The following is a 19,825-nucleotide window of genomic DNA, read 5'->3' on the forward strand; positions in this document are numbered from 1 at the left end:
ATTTCCCTCTCAAAAAAATCAAGGCAACCTGATCTCCTGTGGTTAAATGTGAACAGAGAAGTGAATGTTTCTCGTTGTTAAAGAGGGAATGTGACCTGTCATGGCTGAGGTGAAAAAGCAAGAGGAGGGGACAAGCTAGAGCAAGTGCCTGAATTTGATCCTCTACTATGAAGGCTGTGGGGTGTTTTATCTTCAGAGCACTGAGAGATTTTTTTGACAACTGTTTTATTCCTACACAGAAAAGCCCTTTGACACCTATCTCAACTCCAAGCTTTATGGCTTAGTTAGTGCCCCCCCCCCCCCCCCCCGAACACAAGCACACTACTCACTGTGCTAATGGCTAATGGCAATCTCATTCACATTGATTGGAAAGAAGCAGAAGCAGAACTCATCACTTGCTGAATTTAGGGCATCACTCCTTCCATTCATGTACCAGGAACAAGTGTCATTAAGGCTTCTGCCCTCTCCAGCCCAAAGGAAGTCAGCCACTGCAGGTAAGTCTCAGGCTGGGTGATATCATACAGCAATATTACAAGGGAGTAGATTACCCAAAGCCTGTGACAGAGTGAGGAAGACTACAATTTTTTTTCACAGAAATCTTTGTCACAGAGTTGTGTGCATAAATGCAATGCCCAACTAGAAAGAGGAGAGGCAGGAGGCTCCAGCAGCTGCAGGGCCTGCACGGGGGAAGCAGAAGTGAAATTAATACAAAGAACAGAGAAGAGATAAGAGACTACATCAGAGGAATTAAGGGCATGAAAGCTGAAATACAATAGCAGCACTCATTTGGGTTGGGGGTTTTTGCATCCAAATGCAGAACATGCATTTTGGTACCAGAAAAACAGCATTGCTGGTGACAGTGGGTTATGGCAACACTGGATAAGAGAAAGCAGACGGTTAGATGAGCAATCTCTGCCCGTGCCATGCGCTTGTCCCCAGGCTGGCCGCGGGGGCAGGCGGCTCAGGCCCGTGGCCACCAGATGGCAACAGAGCGCTGGAAAGGACGCGGCGCGCGGGCGCTCCGGAGCACGGTCGCACACGGTCTCTGGCAAAAGCGAAACAGGGAGTAAAGAATTTCGAGAAGAAACGCATTCAAGGAAATACGGACGGTCTTGTGATGCCAATGGACTGCACTTCCCCCTTTTCTTTTTTCCAGTGCCCCTAAAGCCATGCTAAGCACTAATATACACTTCAGTATGTATTGACAGGTAGGATTTAATTCCACAAATCAGGAAATTCAAAGTTGCAGTTTTTAATGCTGACACACCTCAGCCATCCTGCAAATAGACTTTATTCCAAGGATGTTTGTTTTTTCAGCATATCTTCTCTTTGTTTTCTATTGCTGTGCAATAGGAAATAAAAATACCACACACTCACTCACATATTATGGCATAAACACCGTGTACGTTCCTCTATTATTCAGAAGGTTGCTTTCTGAAAAAAAGGACTTGAGTCTGGAAAGAAAGAGAGGAGCAAGGAAAAGGTCCATAGACAAACAGAGAAACCACAATCACAAAAGACATGGTCAGGTCAGTGACACGCCCTTGTGGTCATGCCCCTCAGACAAAACTGACACTGGCAAGGGAGACACATTTATCCAGCTTGTGCAAGGCAGGAGCAGTAGTGAGAATAGAGACCAGCAATAACTGAAAGCATCCTCAGGTGAGATGACAGGCGCCAGGTGACCAGCCACAAAAAACATCAGAGGAATCAGTAAGAAAGTTGCAGTTTCACGTTGCTTTTCTGATACACAAATTCTGAGAAAACAGTCCTGGAGCTGAATAAAGTTGCTGAATTAAGCACTCCAGCTGTCATCCCTGCCAAGGCTGCTTCTAGGGTTCCTATCCAAGTACTAGGGCTTATCTCAGGGACCTAGGAAAGAGAGAGCTGCAGAGCCATACAAAGCAACGTGTTTGGCTTCTGTGGGCCACTCCTTCAGCATGGCAGCTTGTGTGAGCTGTTCTGGAGTGGTGAGGACAGCAAAGGAAGAGGTCTGTTGGGCCATCCCCTCATGAAGACTTTCTTGCATGGCAGGGCTCCTCAGATATGTTGCTTCTCTGACCAGCAAATTCTCATTCCTGCTTGGATGCAGTTAGGTAACGCCTATATTTATTTAAACTGTCCTTGCCCAGCAGCACAAGTCACCAACTGGAAAATGCACTCAGCCTGGTACAGACCGCTGCTACTATCTGTTATTAATTTCATCTGCAGCCACCAGGCATGAGTTTTCTCTCTGTAGATGCAGAAAAACATCACAAAGCATGAAAGCCTGGCAGCTGACAATAAAACTGAGCAGAGAGAGAAGCCCAGGTGTCCAAGCTAGGATCCAGATGAGCACTGTCAGCTCTGCCATATCCTAACAGTGAAGACATCCAACTCAATGTTTAAACAAATATTGGGTACTCAAGTGCTCTCCTTCAAGTGTCTGCCTCTGGAGATGGCATTATATAGTCATTATATCATGAATATATTTTGGGTACCTATTCTGATGCTGATTTATAAGTATATAAGCATATGGTTGAAGGACTACCAATGCAGAAAGTAGAGCCTGGTGTTGCCTGACTTCAGGAAATGCAGGTATGTTATGTCATACCCTTACTCTGTTTCCTACAGTGACTTCCATGAGTGAGACTACAGATAGTATTAAGCCTGAAGTATGTCTCTGGATGCTCACATTTACATGTTTTAATACACATACCTGTTTTTAAATGCAGGTGATTCTCCATTGGAGTAAGTGCAGTGTAGATCGTTCAAGTTTAGCTTCACATAAAAACAAGCTGTCTGTTCAGCTCCTATGAGGTCTGAAACATTTAGGCCAGCATTCTGTAGTTTATAGTTTTTCTGAAGACATTTTGGGGAATCCCATTGGAAATAAGGACTGACAACATGGGAAGTATGTTTTAATGCTTAAATGCTGCAACACTGTTTAACTGCTTCACTTACCTAGCTCACAGGGGAAAAATTAAAAGAATCACATTTTAGCAATTAACTGACACAGGCTCTTCTCTGATTGAAATAAAGATTTAATTGACTGCAATGCTTTTTTGCAATGTCACCACTCCCCAATACAAAAGCCATTAACTCCTGTAACAAGGAGCGCCCCACAACACATTTCCTACATAGCCCAGCTATTGGAAGAGGATAAAAACACCCGTGTGGACATCACCTGCTACCCATGGAGTGCCTGTGTCGTGGTGAGAAGCAGGCATGTTAAAGCATCCCACGTCACACCTACGCTAAGTGCAACATGGATAAATCCTGAGAACATCTTCATAACCCCATGAGAGACCCGGGACAGCTGGCTTTGAGCTACAGATTCCCTCACTGCTAGTGTTAGCATGATAAACATGTAAAACCAAGTTTATTTTATTTTTATTCTGCAAGTAGGCCGAGAGGCAGAGCACTCTCTCTCCCTTCACGCACAGTGCTTCCCCTCCCTAAGCCCTCATTGATGCCAGGAAACACTTGACTCTCTGCAAAGCATTCCTCTCACCTACAGCTGCAGTGGGTGCCTTTAAAAAGTCAGCGTTTACCTCCCTGTGCTCTCTGAGCCACTGCAGTGTTTTAAGGCAGTGTCGTGGTTTAGGCCCATCAGGGAACAAAGACCACGATTAGCCTCAAGTACCGAAGAGGCTGAGAATTGCTCGAGGGCAGGGAGAGCTTAATTGCCGCTTAAGGTTCAGGACAAAACAGACCAGGCCACTCGGTTTGGGGAAGAAAAAAAAAAAAAACAGAAAATAATTTAATGCAACATCAACTAAAACACACCCACAAAAACCCAAAACATAACCAAAACGAAACAACACAGAGGAATACGTCAATGAAGAGTCCAACCAGCCTTTTTAAGAACACCTTCCCGCCACACCTCCCCTCTTCCCGGGCTCAGAGCCCTGATCCCGGGGTTTTTACCTTGTCCCCCCCTGAACGGTTCGGAGGGGCAGGCAGTGGGGGTCTCAGTCAGTCTGTTCCCGATAGCTTCTGCCGTTTGTCCCTCCTCAGGACGGGTGAACTCCACACCAGTCCTCCCTGCAAGTCCGTGGGGTAACTCACACGCATGGCAGCCCTGCACGGGCTGCTCCGACGCGCACTTATTCCAAAGGCTGCAGCTCCTCTCTGCCTCTCGTGTGGGGCTGCTCTGCGGTGTGCAGGCTCTCCAGCACGGCCTGGGCCATGGCCGTCTCCCCACACAGTCCCTCGCCCGTCCGGGCTCACTCACATGGAGCTGCTGGTGGCTCTCAGTCCTGCCATGGATCTCCATAGGTTGCAGGGGGCACAGCTGCATTCTCGCCACGGCTTGCAGAAGGGTCTCCGGTCTATTGCTTCTCCTTCCTTCCTCCTTCTCTGGCTGAAGGGCCCGCATGGTCACCTCCATCTTGTATCACCCATACACCTCCTGCCTCGCATTTCAAATTCCCGTCCCCTAAATAGTGCTGGCAGAGGCGCCAGATTGGCCCAGCCGGGCCGGAGGTGGGTGTGAGCCCAGGAGCCGGGGGAGGGTCCGCAAACTCTTTACCGGGTCTTCACTGCAACCCGCTCCCCCTGTTACTAAGCCAAAAGCTGCTCCTTGCTAAACCAGAACAGGCAGGAAACTCTATGCTGGTTTTGTGTTATCCATTAGCTCCCAGGAATGGATTTCTGATCCTGCATAGGACATGTTTGAGTTTTTTGATGTATGCTTTACCTGGGACTGACCTCATGCCAAAATATGCAGTTTTATTGCTTATGTTGGCATATTTGCCAGCACATGCACAGTATTTTGTAGGAAAGTAGTGGAAAATACTGACTTCTGTGGTTCCTGGTGTGTAGCTCTCACCTGTCACACAGGTTTTTTGCCTCCTGGGCAGGCTGCAAGATCTTTGCCACATTCCTCTTGTGCTGGACAACAGGGAACTTAAAAACTTGTGCTCATAACTGACAGAACAGAAAACCAAAATCCTACCCTGAGCTCAAGAAACACCTTCAAAGTGATAACTGAAGTATTAAAACCTCCACTTTGGGAGCGTATTTTGCAGTGTGTGGTGTCTCTGGGTTGCCATAGGAGGGGCAGGGGCAGTGGTGAGGCATGGCTGGGTGGGACTGGATGCTGGGCAGAAACTAGGAGGTGGTTCCCGCTCCACTGCCAAGCCATGCTAACTTTGTCCTCAAGTTTGCTCATGAAGACAAATTCCAGATTTCCCTCCTCACCAATATTAGGGATTTGACAGGAGCTGAAAACACCACACTCAAGACAGCTGGGGGAATATCTTGGTAACAGCACAACACAGCAAGGGGAGCAATGGGAGTGTAACACAAGCACTGCAGGAGCAGTTTTTGAGGAAACAGTCTGTGTTCACACATAAATACTTACAGGGCACTGAGGTATGGCATGGCAAGTGGCCTTGTGGTGCCAGCAGTCTTTCGTGTCCAGATACAGGTCATTCTGTGCAGCATCCAGCTAAACCATACTGCCTTCACAAAGAAACAAGAGAGTACTCCATGTGACCATTTTCCTCGGTCAGTTTTTCTGGTTACTTTAGATGATCAGTTCTGAAAACTTTATGATGTCTTTCCTTTCCTGTAGCCCCTTGCACTTGCAGGTCACTGGTCATGTACTGGGATGGGTACGGGGAGGGATGCTACGCTGATTGCTGGCTCTCCAGGAAGGTTATGACAGCAGAAAGAGCCTCATTTCTCTGACTGCTTCCAATGAACTCATGTGTCAGTATAACGAGGGAAAAGTAAAAAAAAAATATGTTAAAAGATCAACATGTCACTTTCTGGTACAGGCACCATCGGTGGCATCCAGCAGAGATCAGCTGAGAGAAGACAACATTTGCGCTCCTCGGTTCTTCTCAGCACCTCTCAGTAAACATAAGCAGACTAAAAAAACCCAAAGAAATGAAGGGGGGGTTGGGGACGTGGGCCATTTAGATCTTTTTATGATGTAGAGGATACAATTCCCATGTACATTGCAACATCTGTCCACAGGTGGATTATCTGCCTTCCATCCCCTTACTAAATAAACATGAGCACAAGCAGTGTGCAGGACAGGTGGGATGCTCCCCTGAAACTGTGCTGGCCTCTTCCAGAGCACTGAGAGACAGCAGCAAACTGCAGTGCCGGTACTCACACTGCTGCTCATCCATACCCACCAGCAACCACACAGCTACTTGGGAAGCTCTCAGGCCTCTCTGCTGGGTGAAGCAAAGCATTCAGTTTGTTACCTTCATCTTCCAAAGCATATTTGCCTCTTCATTTGTGATACTGAGCCTTTGACTGGAGTGCAAAGAAGCCATAGGAGAGGGGGTTTAGCTAGGTCAAAGCTCACTGTTGAAGTGACTCATAACAGGAGACTTGGGTGTAGGTGCACAGGCAGATTCATTTTCTGTTCTTAACAGTATCAGCAAACTGACATGATGGCCTAGGAGTGAGGCTAAATGTGCTATCAGAACTGCAGATGGAAAAGAGAACATTAGTAGAGGGAGTTCTCCTCCCACCAGCACAAGAGGAGAATATCAGATGCCTCCTACTGCTGGGAGAGATTTCCAACCCAAGAATGGACACAGACCATGAAACAAGCCAACCTATGCTTTCCATGGCAGTACTCCCAACTCCTTTAGTCTCCTCCATCATCAATCTCCCCACCAGGCAATGCAAAGTAGGTCTTTGCTGTAACCTCGGGCCAGATCTTGATTTACATTACAGAGACCTCCCAAGCAAGCCATGGGCAGACCACATCTCTTCCTCCAATGTAGCGGCATGAAAGAGCTGTTGAGACTCAGCTTTGCACCATATCTGAAATAAGACAGGTGAGTATCTGGATTGCCACACATGGACTACTGGATGTCTTTTTTAACAAGACTGAAAACCAATGTACCCACTGTATTGCAACATGTTTGCAAAGTATGCCTTTATTTTTTGGAAGATGGGATTATGAATGGATTGAGGAACCACTTCCAGGAGAAGCCCAGAGTTTTCTATGAGGAAGGGATTTGCAAGGAAACAGCTTGTGACAGGCTGTTTAATCTGGAGGAGACTGAGGTGGGATCTCATTAATATTTACAAATATCTAAATGGTGGGTGTCAGGAGGTTGGGGCATCCCTTTTTTCTATAGTAGCTAGCAATAGGACAAGGGGTAATGGGATGAAGCTGGAACACAAAAAGTTCCATTTAAACATAAGAAAAAACTATTTCACTGTGAGGGTGAGGGAGCAGTAGCACAGGCTGCCCAGGGAGGGTGTGGAGTCTCTTTCCTTGGAGGTCTTCAAGACCCGGCTGGACATGTTCCTATGCGACCTGATCTAGGTGAACCTGCTTCTGCTGAGGAGTTGGACTAGATGATCTCTAAAGGTCCCTTCCAACCCCTACCATTCTGTGATTCTATGTTAACTACTTCTCCACGTGTATGTAATTGTCCTCTGCCTAGTTTTAATGACTCTGGGGTTTGAACCTGTGTTTTGTGCGGTATCTTGTACTGCATTGCATTAGTGGTGTAAAACCAAACTTGTGTCAATCTGAGTGTACCCTAATTCTAGTAGTTTACTGGATGTTGTCATGTGAGAGTTATTGCATGGTATAAACAACATATGCCCAGCATCATGATGCTGGAGAACATGAAAGGGGATAAAGAAACAAGCAGCAATTAAAGCAATGTCTCCTCTTCTCCTTTTTGAGAAGAGAGTAGCTCCTGGAAATGATCAGTGAGCTTTGTGCTGTGCTACATTCTTCTGGGTTTAGTGAGTGATCCTTCAAGTAATCTTTAGGATACATCACCTTATGAATATTAATCTTCAAAATAAGTAATTTTAATAGTTTGGACAATCCTGTTTGCAGTACTGACACCATTAGTAATAACACATGAAAAAAAGAGGAAAAGCTCAGCATTCCAACTCTAGGCTTGATAGCAAGAAAAAAAATTACAGGCAACACAGTGCTTGAAAATGAATCCTGGTTGGCTGCCAAATGTATTTTTCAAAACAATGTCTAATTGCCTCAGGAAATACATTAATCACAGGCTCCCAGTGGCCTAAAAAACATTTGCTCCAGTCCTCCAAGGCAGAGTAGGGATGAAGACCTGGGTAATACAAGGAGCTACATATGTCCTTGAGACAAAATACGTACATGAGAAATATGAAAAGATACTGAACCAAAAGCTCTTAAACAAGTTCTTTGAGCAGCTTATTTATACCACTCTTGGGAGAGATCAAATAAGGAAAAAATGGTACTCTGACCAGGAAACCAGCAACAGACAGAACAGAAGATTATGAATCGTGCTGCCCAGATTGAGATATAGAAGGTGGCATCAAGAAGAGCATCGTGGCATGAGCCAAATGATGCAGAAAGCCAAGCAGATCAGCAAGGGCTCTGGAGAGTAGCCTAATCTGAAATGCCTATGACCAGACAAAGAGACAAGATGTGCTGAAGAACAGAAGAGCTGACTCCATAAGTATTTGAGGCTTCCCCCTCTTCTGACATACTAGCATGGGATTCTTGGATCCTGTTGGAGGCAGAGCCCACCACACTAACCAGCCCAGTGCTGCAGAGAGGGGACACTGGGGGAGTTTGCTTGAGGTACAAGAATGAGCCCTGCACTCAGCTTCTTATGTCCTGCTCTCAGGCACTGAGAGCCTGACTTACACTCCTGCTAGCATGTGAGTGAAGCAGAAGGCACTCTTGTCTTAGAGGTGGCTCAGTAACTGCTTTAATCCACAACATGTCTCCTAAGCCTCCTTCTCTTGCACTACATAAGCTTTCTAGGGCTGATGTGCAGTTGCTAAGCAGTAATTTTGCATGACTAAAAAAGAAATCCATGACTGCTAGGTTCACTAAATGGGTTTTTTCCCCCTTATTGCAATGTAATTATAGTTATAACAAAAACATTGCAGAACATTCATCAGCATGCACAAATTAGGTCAGGATCAGAGCAAACATATCATACATGCCTTTTAGAAGCCTTTACCACTTCTTTTGGCATTGGAGGGTTAAGGGCGGGAAACATACATGGCTGTGCTTTGTGTCGCCTGGAGGCTGCCAGGAAGGAGACCTGGGCCAAGGGCTCTGTGCCCAGCCTGCCTCCACCTGGGACACCTTTTGCAGTGAAGCTGTGCTGAACCACTGGGCTAACTCACTGCTCAGATGTTTTCCCAAAATTGCCACAAAGTTTTTTCCCTTTTCATCCTAAAGCTCCTAATTATGCCCCCAAGAACTCTCCTATATCATTTTTTCCCCCAATAGTTTTGATATTTAATTTTTGCTAGACATATATTTTTTAAGTTATTCAGTGCCTCCATGATTCTTACTAGTTTTGCCTTTCTTTCTCTTTGTTGAAGACTTGCTTCCTCTCATGCTCTGTGCAAGCTCCTTGACAGCTACCACGTCATACTTCTTGCCGGCCCCCCTCATTTCTTCCTTGGAAGGCTGAGAAAGCTTTTCTCAGTTTAAGCTCTTCTTTCTCATCTTTTTTAACTGTGGTCAACTGCCTTCTCAGATACTGCCAGTGAGGTGTCTCCAGTGTCTCTGCCCAGTTGCAAGTTGTGCTGCAGACATACACCCCATGGCACTGAAGGCAGTTAAAGTCAACTCCTGGACTAGAGATAACATGTAGTCATCAGGGAAATAAATTCCTCCACAGAACAAATCAGCTTACTGACAATCTTTACTTCTTATAGACCTAGGTTATTTAATGTGTTGTCATGTAACTAATATACATGCTAAAAATACCAGTTTTCTGTGTTTAACTAAAATATGAATAAACTTAAATCATGTCATTGCTTATATGCCCATGTAAAGTATCTTCCTGGTAAGCAAGAGTCCAACTCACTGCAAAGACAACATTTATTTCTGCATTACCTGTTTTACCCGTTACCACTCAGGAAAGATCAGAATTTCATTAGCATGGTAATGAAAACAAGATCAAAATGCAGGCTCTGCCTACATGCTTCACGGAAAAGTCACAATTTAATTAATGTTAAAAAATCCAGTTACCACATACAGAGAGATGCATGCTCTGCAGGGGGACAGTTTTGTCCCATGTCAGGTGAGCAGAGTGATTATGAGACACTGTCAGCCTTAATTATCTGAATATTGTGATTATTTGGTGCTAAACATATTCAGAAGTTTTACCATCACTTAGCATGCAGTTTCCTTTGTATCTCCTTGGAACGTGAGACTTGGGAGGGAATAATATGGGCTTATCATGGCAGAGACTCGGTTGCCTGACCTCTAAGCTCCTGCACCTACTAGCTGCTGTAACTGCTCATCAGGGAGCTCTCAGGGGTGGGGCGTGCACAGGCATTAAGGAAAAGTTTTGCCCTTGAGACCTTTTTTAGGGAGTTGTTTGGGGTTTTTTTGTTTGTTTGCTTGTTTTTGTCCTTTTTTTGAATGTTGGTTAGCAAGCTAACTGCTGTTTTCTCAGCAGCAGGTCTCCACTTAGGTTTTCTCCTTTCCTGCAGGAACTTCAATGATTAAACAACTCGTTAAACTGTGCTGGAAAAGAGCTCTCCATCAGGAGACTGCCACTTGTTTAGCTGCTACCATCTTGTTTGTCCTGCGTGCACTGGAGACATTGACTGTCCCCAGAGCAAATCTAGGTTTGCTATTTTGGGTGTATTTTTCCTCTGACTGATCCAGCTTCACATCTCTCAGTGGCCATCACTACTTCTGAATGCAGCTGAAAGCAGCTGTAAAGCAAGGGGAGTCGACATGAGCGTCAGCAGCACTCATCTGCTGCGGCACAGAAACAGAAGAGCTGGATCCTTCACTCTAGAAGAAAATGTAATTATCCTAATTGCTCCTATTTACTACATGCTTCTTGCTATACGTTTTAGAAGTGGGACTTTAACTCCCTAATTCAGTTTTGCTCTCCCTGCAGTGGGGAAGAATAGGTGCTTCAGGTAAAGCCAAGGGCTTCACTGGCTCATGGGGCTGTCCAAGGATACAGGGGGGCCATGACCACAGGCAAGGCTGTGGAGGTAAAGCTGTGCCCCTCTCTGGCCATGCCCCACTTTGGCTACTGCTGGGCTCTGGGAGGAAAGAATGTGTTTGCCACAGCTGGCTCTGACGGCATTGGGTGTCAAGGATAAGCACGGAACAAGGAATGCAAATACTGCTGTGCAACAAGGGAGTCCAACGTGCTGCCAGCATTATTATGGAAAGAAAAACTGTTATGCCAGGAAAAAAATTCCAGTCTCCTGATCACAGACCTGATGACACAGGAGTGCAGCCACACCAGAGAGCTGGGAGCTGATGGCAAGAGTAGGACATTGCAAAGGGCCAGGCAGAGGCACCACAAGGTACTCTGGCAAGGAAGGCAGAAGCAATAGATGGGTTGAGGACCGGGATACTCAGGGCCATCGGAACCTGGGAGGGAGGAAAGACATCCCATGCTGTGGGGGCAGCAGGGGGAAACACAGTGTGTTTAGGAGCTGCCTTGGAACAAGGTAACATTGAACACATGGCTGCTGGAGAGTGTGAGGCAGATGTGACTGGGGAGCACATGGGTCATTGCTCTTTTCCTGGGGAGGTGGGCAAGGCTGTGGCAGTTTTCCAGCTGTGTCAGTTTACTGTCAGAAATAAAGCAATAATGTGCACTAATTAATATTAGTAATTCATACAGGAGTTACAGCAGCAAGTCACTTTTATCACTATAGAAGATTTTAAGAAAAAAAACACAAAAAGCTTCAGATTCTCTCCACCCCCTCATCCTCTTACTCTACCTTCCAGCAGCCCCCCGGCCCAGAGCTTACCTGTGTGCACTCCAGCTTCACCCTTTCCTTCCTGGGATCCTTCATTCCCCATTTCCAGGGGAGCTGTAGGAGACAGCTGCCTCCTCTCCCTGCTTTCTCTTCTTCCAGCCAGGCATGTAAGGAAAGGGTCAGGATAGAGGGTGGCATCTTACTGCTGACAGGAAGGGAGAACTGCTGGTTGCAATTGTCAGGGGATTGTTCTTCCTCCTCCTCTTCCAGATGGTGTTTGCAGGGCAAAGCGCTTGCACCAGCGCCGAGCACTGCAAGTGCAAAGCAAATGTTCTGTGATGTATTTTCATTTGGAATTCAGTGGTGTATCCATCTGCTCTGGGCAGCTACAACTACGTAATGGTAAACTGCAATTCCAGTTCTTACATAGGTTATTATAACTATATACATGTACAATATGAAGCAGTAGATGGCTCAACAATACTTTTTTGGTTTATGAGTTCTGAAACATTCTTGAGAGGCATCCTGGCCAATGAAGAAAGAAATTTTCAAAATAGAGAGGAACTTGTGGGAATCTTGAGTCGAGTGTCGGGTTCCAAAGCATTTAGATCAGAATGGTCTTGTCCAGACCAGCAAAACTCTGACTTACTTCTTTAACACTGATCAACCTCTGACTTTAAAGTGCCAATGTCAAAACCGAAATCAACAGTATTTTTGAAATGTTTGTTAAGTAAAAATAAGTACCTTAACGTTAGAGTTCTAAAAGCAAAATTTAATAAATTAATATATGCATGCCAGATAAAAATACAAAATTACAATTGAAATAGCAATAATAATAAAGGAACACTGTTCAGCATTGCAGATTTCACTGCAACCACCATAAACATCATGGAGAATTACTCAAAGTAACATTTAAAGTACACATTTTGTTTCTGTTAAAAACAAATTACTATATGATGAAATAAAAATGAAAGAAACCCAAGAAGAAATCAGCCTCAAAAGCGGCAGAGAATGATATGAAATGTCAATAAACTGCCAGAGGCTCCATTTCACATAAGCTGGCCTTCTTTTTAGTATCAGAAACCAATTACATAGAACATAAAAGCAAATTCACAACAGGTTTACACGGAGAAACATGCTGAATTACAATCACAAACTATCCAGAACAAAGATGCTGCACCAGTTCAGTTGTTTTCTTCATGGAATGAGTCTCACCAGAACAGGGAGAACAGGGAGCAAATCATGCAATAGCTTTAGGCTTTTTGTCTTATTTTAACATGATAAACACCCAGGATTACTAGTACTGGAAAGTATGTGTTAACCTTTTTCAACATCAGCTGAATGGCACTACAGAAACGACAGAGAGTTCCTTCATTTTTATCCTGAATACATCAAAAGCTCTAGCAAATACGGAATTCAGCGACAAGAGCCATTAAATTACTTTAAAATATTCCTTCATCCATAGAACACTGTTGCTTCCTTTTTTATTACAAAACCCCCAAAATATTCAAAATAAAATGTCTTCATTTTTTATAAGCATTTCCACCACAAGTCTCTGATAACGGATGTCATTCAGTGCAGCCATCGCATCCAGTTCTGGAGCTCTCATAAGAGTTGGTCCAAAAACTATGCCCAGATTCTCCGCACTCATCAGGTTTTCCTTTTCATGGAGCGTTACTCTGTAAAAAAAGGACAGCGTTTTTCACATCTCTTCTGGGCCAAACTATGCCTGCGTATGTTCAAAAACCAGGGAAACTGGACAGAAGTGTTTGCCTTTCCCCAGTGCCTAGGAGAGGCTGTGGAAACGCTGTGTGTGCTTTTGGTGAGTCAAGATGTCTCCGTCCTCCTGCCACACGCACAGACTGTGTTTACTTGCAGGAGGGACTGGTAATCCATGGCGAGGGAGGGGGCTGAGAGGTGGATTCAGACAAATCAAGCCAATTTTGCTTTCACTCTTTACAGCAGCACTGTTTGGAGGCCGTTTCTATGGGGAGCAGACTGTGTTTGTTATTATGTTAACAGTTTTATGGTCACTATAGATGTGCTGCTTTGCAGCCTGGGTGGGATTCTGCCCCTGTCCTTGGGCTGGCATGGCTCCAGGCAGCCACGCTGCTCCTCTCTCATGCACACAACAGCAATAGAGGTGAAGCACAACACGTGAATTCCCTGCCTTTAGGCACTACAGGACAATCATGCTAAAATGGACGCCTGGTTCCTCTTCAAGACAAATTCTGTCCCGTGGCGTGTATAAAAAAAAAAAGGGAATCATCACTTTGGGGTGTCTTTGAAACCATCAGTCTCACTGTAACCTCATTTGCACAGCAGTCTGAGCCGGTCACTGAACCTGTGCTCTGACAGGCTCTCCTCCATTCTTCCCTCTGCTGGGGTCCTTGGCAGGTGCCAAACAGTCAAGGCCCTGGCTTAGGGAAGCCTCTGCCACAGAGGAGGAAGTGGGGAGGTCAGGTCTTACTGCTCTGCAGGAATCCGAGCCATTCAAAGCTGTGGGCTGAGGCCTTGCTGGGGGATGGGTTTGCAGGCCACCTCCAGAAATGTCACGTGCCCACGAATTATCCCTAAGGGAGAGGCATCCTCTGCCAGGGCTGCTGCAGAAACATGTTTGCTTGGCACATACCAGAGGGGTCACTGCTGCCCAGCCACGATGGTCTCCGGGGTCAGGGGTTGGTATTTCTTAATGTGGGCTCAGAGGCAGCTTGTGCCCTCCTGCCTCAGTGTGGAGACAGTCTGATCCTGCGCAGGGGCCCGGGAGGAGGCCAGTTGGCCTGCTTTCCTGGGTAACTGACACGTGCTTTGCAGCCTGAGCTTCTGCCTTGGTTTGTCCTGGTGAATTTAGATTATGTGAATGTTTCAATACACAGTGTAGTTTTAAGGAATCCATAAGGATTCTCAGAAGAAACTAAGAATCCAGGGACAGCAACTGTTTCACCACTGTGGCATCCTGCATTGCATGAACAATTCCTTTGGCATACAAAAAACCCAAAACCCCAAGATTTTTCTTCATTTTTTCCCCCCTTCTGCCTTAATTTTAATTTTTATTTTAAACCAAGTCAGACTGATGGTTCCAAGCTGCTGAGTCTTCGGTCTGTAATCATTCCAGATAACGGACTGTGTCTGATTACCTGAATTCAGCAGCAAAACAACAGCTGTTGAGCTCTTCTTAGCAAACATGTTAAAAGGAAGCTTAAAAACGAGTGAACTCTGGCACCCTTCTACCTCATCATTCCCCTATACCAGAAATATCATGTGCAAAATCAACCTGCAAACTAGACCAGCAACAGCTACTCTTGAACAGGGTAAGGAGAAGTGAACTTCACACTTCACAGGCTGTAATGCATGGGTTTTTTTGTTCCTGCATCTCTCATCCCTGTGTCTGTTCTAAAACATCCATTAGAAATGTCATTGAAATAAACAGACAAATCAGGCAGAAACCCTGTAGCTGAATTTTGCCAGAGGCATTCAGCAGAGTCAACATATTCCTGCTTGGAGAAGAACTATAAAGGGAGGAAAGCAGGACAGAGCCTAAAATAAAGTATTTTTCTAAGGAATAGGAATGATTGTTATCTATTGACAGTAAGTTCATGTTACTCGAGAAGCTAAAATGGATACTCTAACATGCCACTGATTTTTTTCCCCTGCTTTCCTGAAAGAAATAGAATCTGTGCTGTTGTGCTTGATAATCATCTGTCAGGCTCTCTCTAACAATTTTTCAGCTTACTGACCAGCTTCAATCATGTCTTGGGCAGCAGGAGAAACCTCAGACAGAATTTATGCTCCTACCGTTTTGAGAAGGCGGCAGGTGGAACAAGGGCCTCCAGGCTGATGAGGAATGTCTGGCAGACCTCACCAGATGTATGGCTGATGGGCCAATTAACACCGTGCCTAACGGGCATCAGCTCTAGCCTAATGTGTGCCATCTTTTTCAGGGTGTCAGGGATGGCCAGGGTAGACGAGACCAGGCAAAGAAAGACATCGCTCTATAATCACTGAGCTGTGTTAGTACAAATGGCTTTTTTACCATAAATGTTAACTATAACCTCAAATACAGAGCAAACTTGTTAGGCAGATGACTTCTGTGCTTCAAAACTGGGGCAGGGGATTACTTATTTAAGAGCTTTGCAAGTAAACCCCAGTATTTGGGTATTCGTTGTTGTGCAGACTATCGTTCCCCACCACAGCTCGTCTCCAGGATTTGGGGAGCCTTGCCTTTTCTGGAGTTACTAACATGGGAGTTTTCTAAAAATGAGTTTAGCTTAGAGTTCTTTCCAGCTAGTCCACCTACCTCTTCAGATGCGCCATGAGATACCGTAATGTTTCACAGTGTGCAGGCGGCAGCAGTTTCAGTGCCTCATGGAGAATTTCCAGCTGTTCATCCGGATCAGTGGTTTCTGAAACACAGATGTTCAACTGTCACCACACGTACAGGCAGAATTCACACACATAAAGACAACTACGGTGGCCTGCAGAGAACATAGGGTCTCAGAGCTCTGCCTGGAGTGCTGATTTCTAGAACCTCTCCAAAAGTCATAGTGGAAGATTTCCCCGTCCAAAGAAGTGCTCAGAGCATTGTAAGGACGTGACTGATTTTGGACAAAGAAAACTGCACTCCACTGAAAAGATTCCCTTCTGCCTATTAAAAAAAAATCCCCTGGCCATGGTTGCTGACTGGACTACTTTTGCACAATAACCTACACGTGCAACCCTGGGACAGCTGAAGGTACTGGGAACTTTGCCATCAGCATCTTTGGCTGTGTTCGTACTAGTTGGAAAGAGCCTTCTCCAGAGGAGCAGTAAGGCCAGCATCCAACCTTTCTTCTACCCACGGATACCTCACACCTTTCCAAGTGTGGCTGCTGTGACTGCTGCATTGCAGAGATGATTCAGGCAGCCAGGACACTGGGGAGAGATGTTCCAGCTGGGTTCACTGCCGTGCCTGCAGACTCACTGTCTGTAAGGTTAGCCTTGAAGGCGGCCTTGGGATGAGTGCCTGTCAGCTTATGAAAACACTCAACATGGATGCCTCTAGAAACAAATGACTTCTTGTTTCTAAGCATTTTCATAAATCATCTTCTTTCTGGCTACATAAAACAAACAGACTTTAAATGTCACTGTCAAGTACCAAGCATCCTTGAAAGACATACAAAGCCATGTAACCCATAATGTGTGATCAAAAAGAAGCATTCCTAGTGACAAAGGCAAAAAAAAACCCAACCCTAAGATTCTGTGATTCTGTGAAAAATGTGACCAATGTGACCACAACCAGGTAGGGCTATGTGGCCATGTCGTAATGTGCAGTGCATATTTACTCCTGCAACCCTTACTAAATAGGGTATTCAGGTTAAGAGCCGATGGGGCAGCTCTGAAATATGAATATGCAAGTACTGCACAAAAAGGAGAAGAAAAGGCTGAGAATGAAGACGAGGAAGACAATGCATTATACTTACTTGCAGACTCTATAAACTTTGGGTAGGCATCATACGTGATGAGTGGAATTGGCAAATCCCTGAAGTACAGTTTAAGTGCACCAGTGATAATATTGATATCTTCATACATATTCACAGAAATATCAGCTTTTTCCCCATCTGTGGGGAGAAGGCACTGACATTAAAGCCTTGGAAATGTAAACAGATGTAAACCAGCATTCAATAACGTCCTTAAGCAAACTTTATTAAAAAGGACATCACTACAGATTTTGGCTTTTATAAGCAAATCAGAGAGTTATTGGGCTGTGAAGTTTATTGTTTCAGGGTGAAATCCTGCATTTTAGAAATAAACCTAGCCTTTCTTCATTTCAAATGATTATAGTGCAGGAAAAAATGCAGGTTTTTTTCCCTAAAAACCCCTGCTTGCCTGACCTAGAGGCATCTAACTTGTATTCATGTGTGGAAATTTAGCTATTTCTGAACACATTCTGATGCCAAACACACACTTGTCAGCACTGAATAAGAAATCAAGGGATCCTGGGGAAAAAAGTAAAAGGAAGAAAACTATCTTAGTCCACAGCCTCCTCATTTTACAGGAAAAACATGTGTTTGCCATTTAGCTCCAGCAAACTACCGACTCCTGACTGCACTGGACACGGATCTAGAACTTGGCTTATGCAGCACAATCCCGCTCTGTTAACACTGCAGAGGAGGCAGATGTTGTCTGAACAAGTCCAGTCCTAAACGAGAGAGAGAGTCTCCATTATGGATTTTGGCCTTGATTTCTACTGGGATAGGGAGGGCTGCAGCTGGAAAGCCTTTCATTTCCCACTGCCTTTTCTCAGAGAGAAGAGTTTGTTCTCATCGACCTTCTTTTAGACTGCAATTATTCAAACTTTGTTTGTAGTATTGTATTCATCTTATTATTTTGGAGCTTTCATCCAGAAAGATGGATTTAAGTTGCACAGCCCTCTTCAGGCACTTCACCACTTACCCTCTATCCCTCCCCCACCCCCCTGAGCATACTTGCAAACTAGGGCAGTAGTTCAGAAAGCTTTGTCCTTTCCTATGCACATCATTACTGAAGCACAGATACTGATGGAAGGAGAAAAGTGGATTTTGGTAATAAAGGCCAAAGTGAAGCTGAGATGCTTTTTCTGATGGGGAGACTCCCTTTCTGCTAGCACAGCTGCCAGACCTGTTCAGACCACTGATGCAGTGAAGCGTGAGACAGACAGAGGCTGTGCAGAAAAACGGTGTATATTTAGTACACCAGCACAAAGTTCCATCATGCAGGAAAGACTGTACCTCTGTCAAATGCCATTTTGACATCTTCAATAAGATCACTAAATCCTGAGACTCTGTATAGTCCTTCAGAATTAAGACCTGCAATGAACATTTTAGCAAGATTAAAATTAGTCTAATTTTATGGTTTCCTCTCACCCAGTTCTTCCTTTGCCAGGTTCTTCATCTAAGGCAGCAAGAGCGGACATGTTTTAAAAGCCTTATCAGGCTTTTCTTTCGGAATGAAATCTTATCCTGGCCTTTTGACCCCGACCCTTGCATTAGCTGCCTCATTATATCAGCACTAAATTACATTTACGCAAATGGTTTCAAAGCTGAAGAAACATATTAATCCAATTACAACTGATTTAAAAATGAGATTAGCATACTTGATGTTTAGTCACTATTTGAGTGAGAATGAAAACAATACACTCCTAATTCTAGAAAAGGATACTCAGTGTAGGCGAGGGGGACTAGTGAGAGGGAACAAATCAACGTTAACTGCCTTTGTTTTAGCACATTCATTTAATTTGAAAAATAAAAATATTACTGGAAAAATAGGTGTCAATATATAACTGTAAAGTAGTAATTGTCCATTAAGCAGTTTCTAGCAGAATCTATAAAAATTATAAATGGGTACAGACCATCAAATAATGCAAAGTATAATATTAGCTGTGTGAAGTAATTGGTAGTCATAAAATTGTCTTGTCCCAATCTGTTTTGAGCAATCATACATTCGGCAGACACCCAGATGACCCAGATCAATCTAAACGGATTATCAGTAAAGCAACCAAAGTCCATTAACTATGCCTTACCTCTAGATTCAATTTCTCTAATGCACATATCTACGACCATTGGTCTCTTAGTGAAGTGTGCTTTTACTAGCGTCGTAAGGTCACAGCTGTACACTTTTTTGACATGCTTCAGGTCTGGCTTGCAGTCATTTGGGACCATCTTGGAACACTGCTTGTGCACATTTAAACCACAATCTGCGAGGAAAAAGCAAAGATGATTAGCCTGGTGTTTGATGAACACATTATCCTGGGGTCAGCATCATGAAGTATGTATGGCTCTTGCAGGATATGTCCTGATCTCGCAACTACTACTTCTGTTGAGACCCCTTAATCATCGAATGTGTGAGGCAGGGACAGACCTGAATTAAGGCAGGCTTTTTACCCAAGACATTTCTTCTATCCCTAGAAGACCTAACACAAAGTGACAGAATTTCCGCGAGGTTTTTCAATCAGGATCTAAGACCCAGTTGTGGTCCCCACCACTATGACATACATTGCTGTTGTGACTTAAAACTTTCTTCCCAAGTTGTCATAGATTTCCTGACATAGCTTTAATGCAGCCCTAGACCATGGCACTTCAGACACCACTGGGGAGAAATGAAGGTACAGACTGGGCCTCAGAAGGCTATAACCCCT

The 19,825-nt window shown here is 44.6% G+C and overlaps 1 protein-coding gene across 4 annotated transcripts in view; it reads right to left on the reverse strand.

Moving 5' to 3' along the window:
* Positions 1-12,471: 12,471 nt before the first annotated feature.
* CHN1 (chimerin 1) overlaps positions 12,472-19,825 on the reverse strand; it is a 106,349-nt gene continuing 98,995 nt past the window's right edge. For all 4 annotated transcript variants that reach the window (XM_062004602.1, XM_062004606.1, XM_062004605.1 and 1 more), the window contains 5 exons: positions 19,211-19,384; positions 18,420-18,497; positions 17,133-17,270; positions 15,971-16,076; positions 12,472-13,352 (listed from right to left, as the gene is read on the reverse strand). In XM_062004602.1, coding sequence (XP_061860586.1) covers positions 13,181-13,352; positions 15,971-16,076; positions 17,133-17,270; positions 18,420-18,497; positions 19,211-19,384 — 668 coding nt within the window. In that variant the 3' untranslated portion in view covers positions 12,472-13,180. The remainder of the gene's footprint in view (positions 13,353-15,970; positions 16,077-17,132; positions 17,271-18,419; positions 18,498-19,210; positions 19,385-19,825) is intronic.

This window comes from Colius striatus, chromosome 11 (assembly GCF_028858725.1).
Source record: "Colius striatus isolate bColStr4 chromosome 11, bColStr4.1.hap1, whole genome shotgun sequence".
In the NCBI taxonomy this organism is placed as follows: domain Eukaryota; kingdom Metazoa; phylum Chordata; class Aves; order Coliiformes; family Coliidae; genus Colius; species Colius striatus.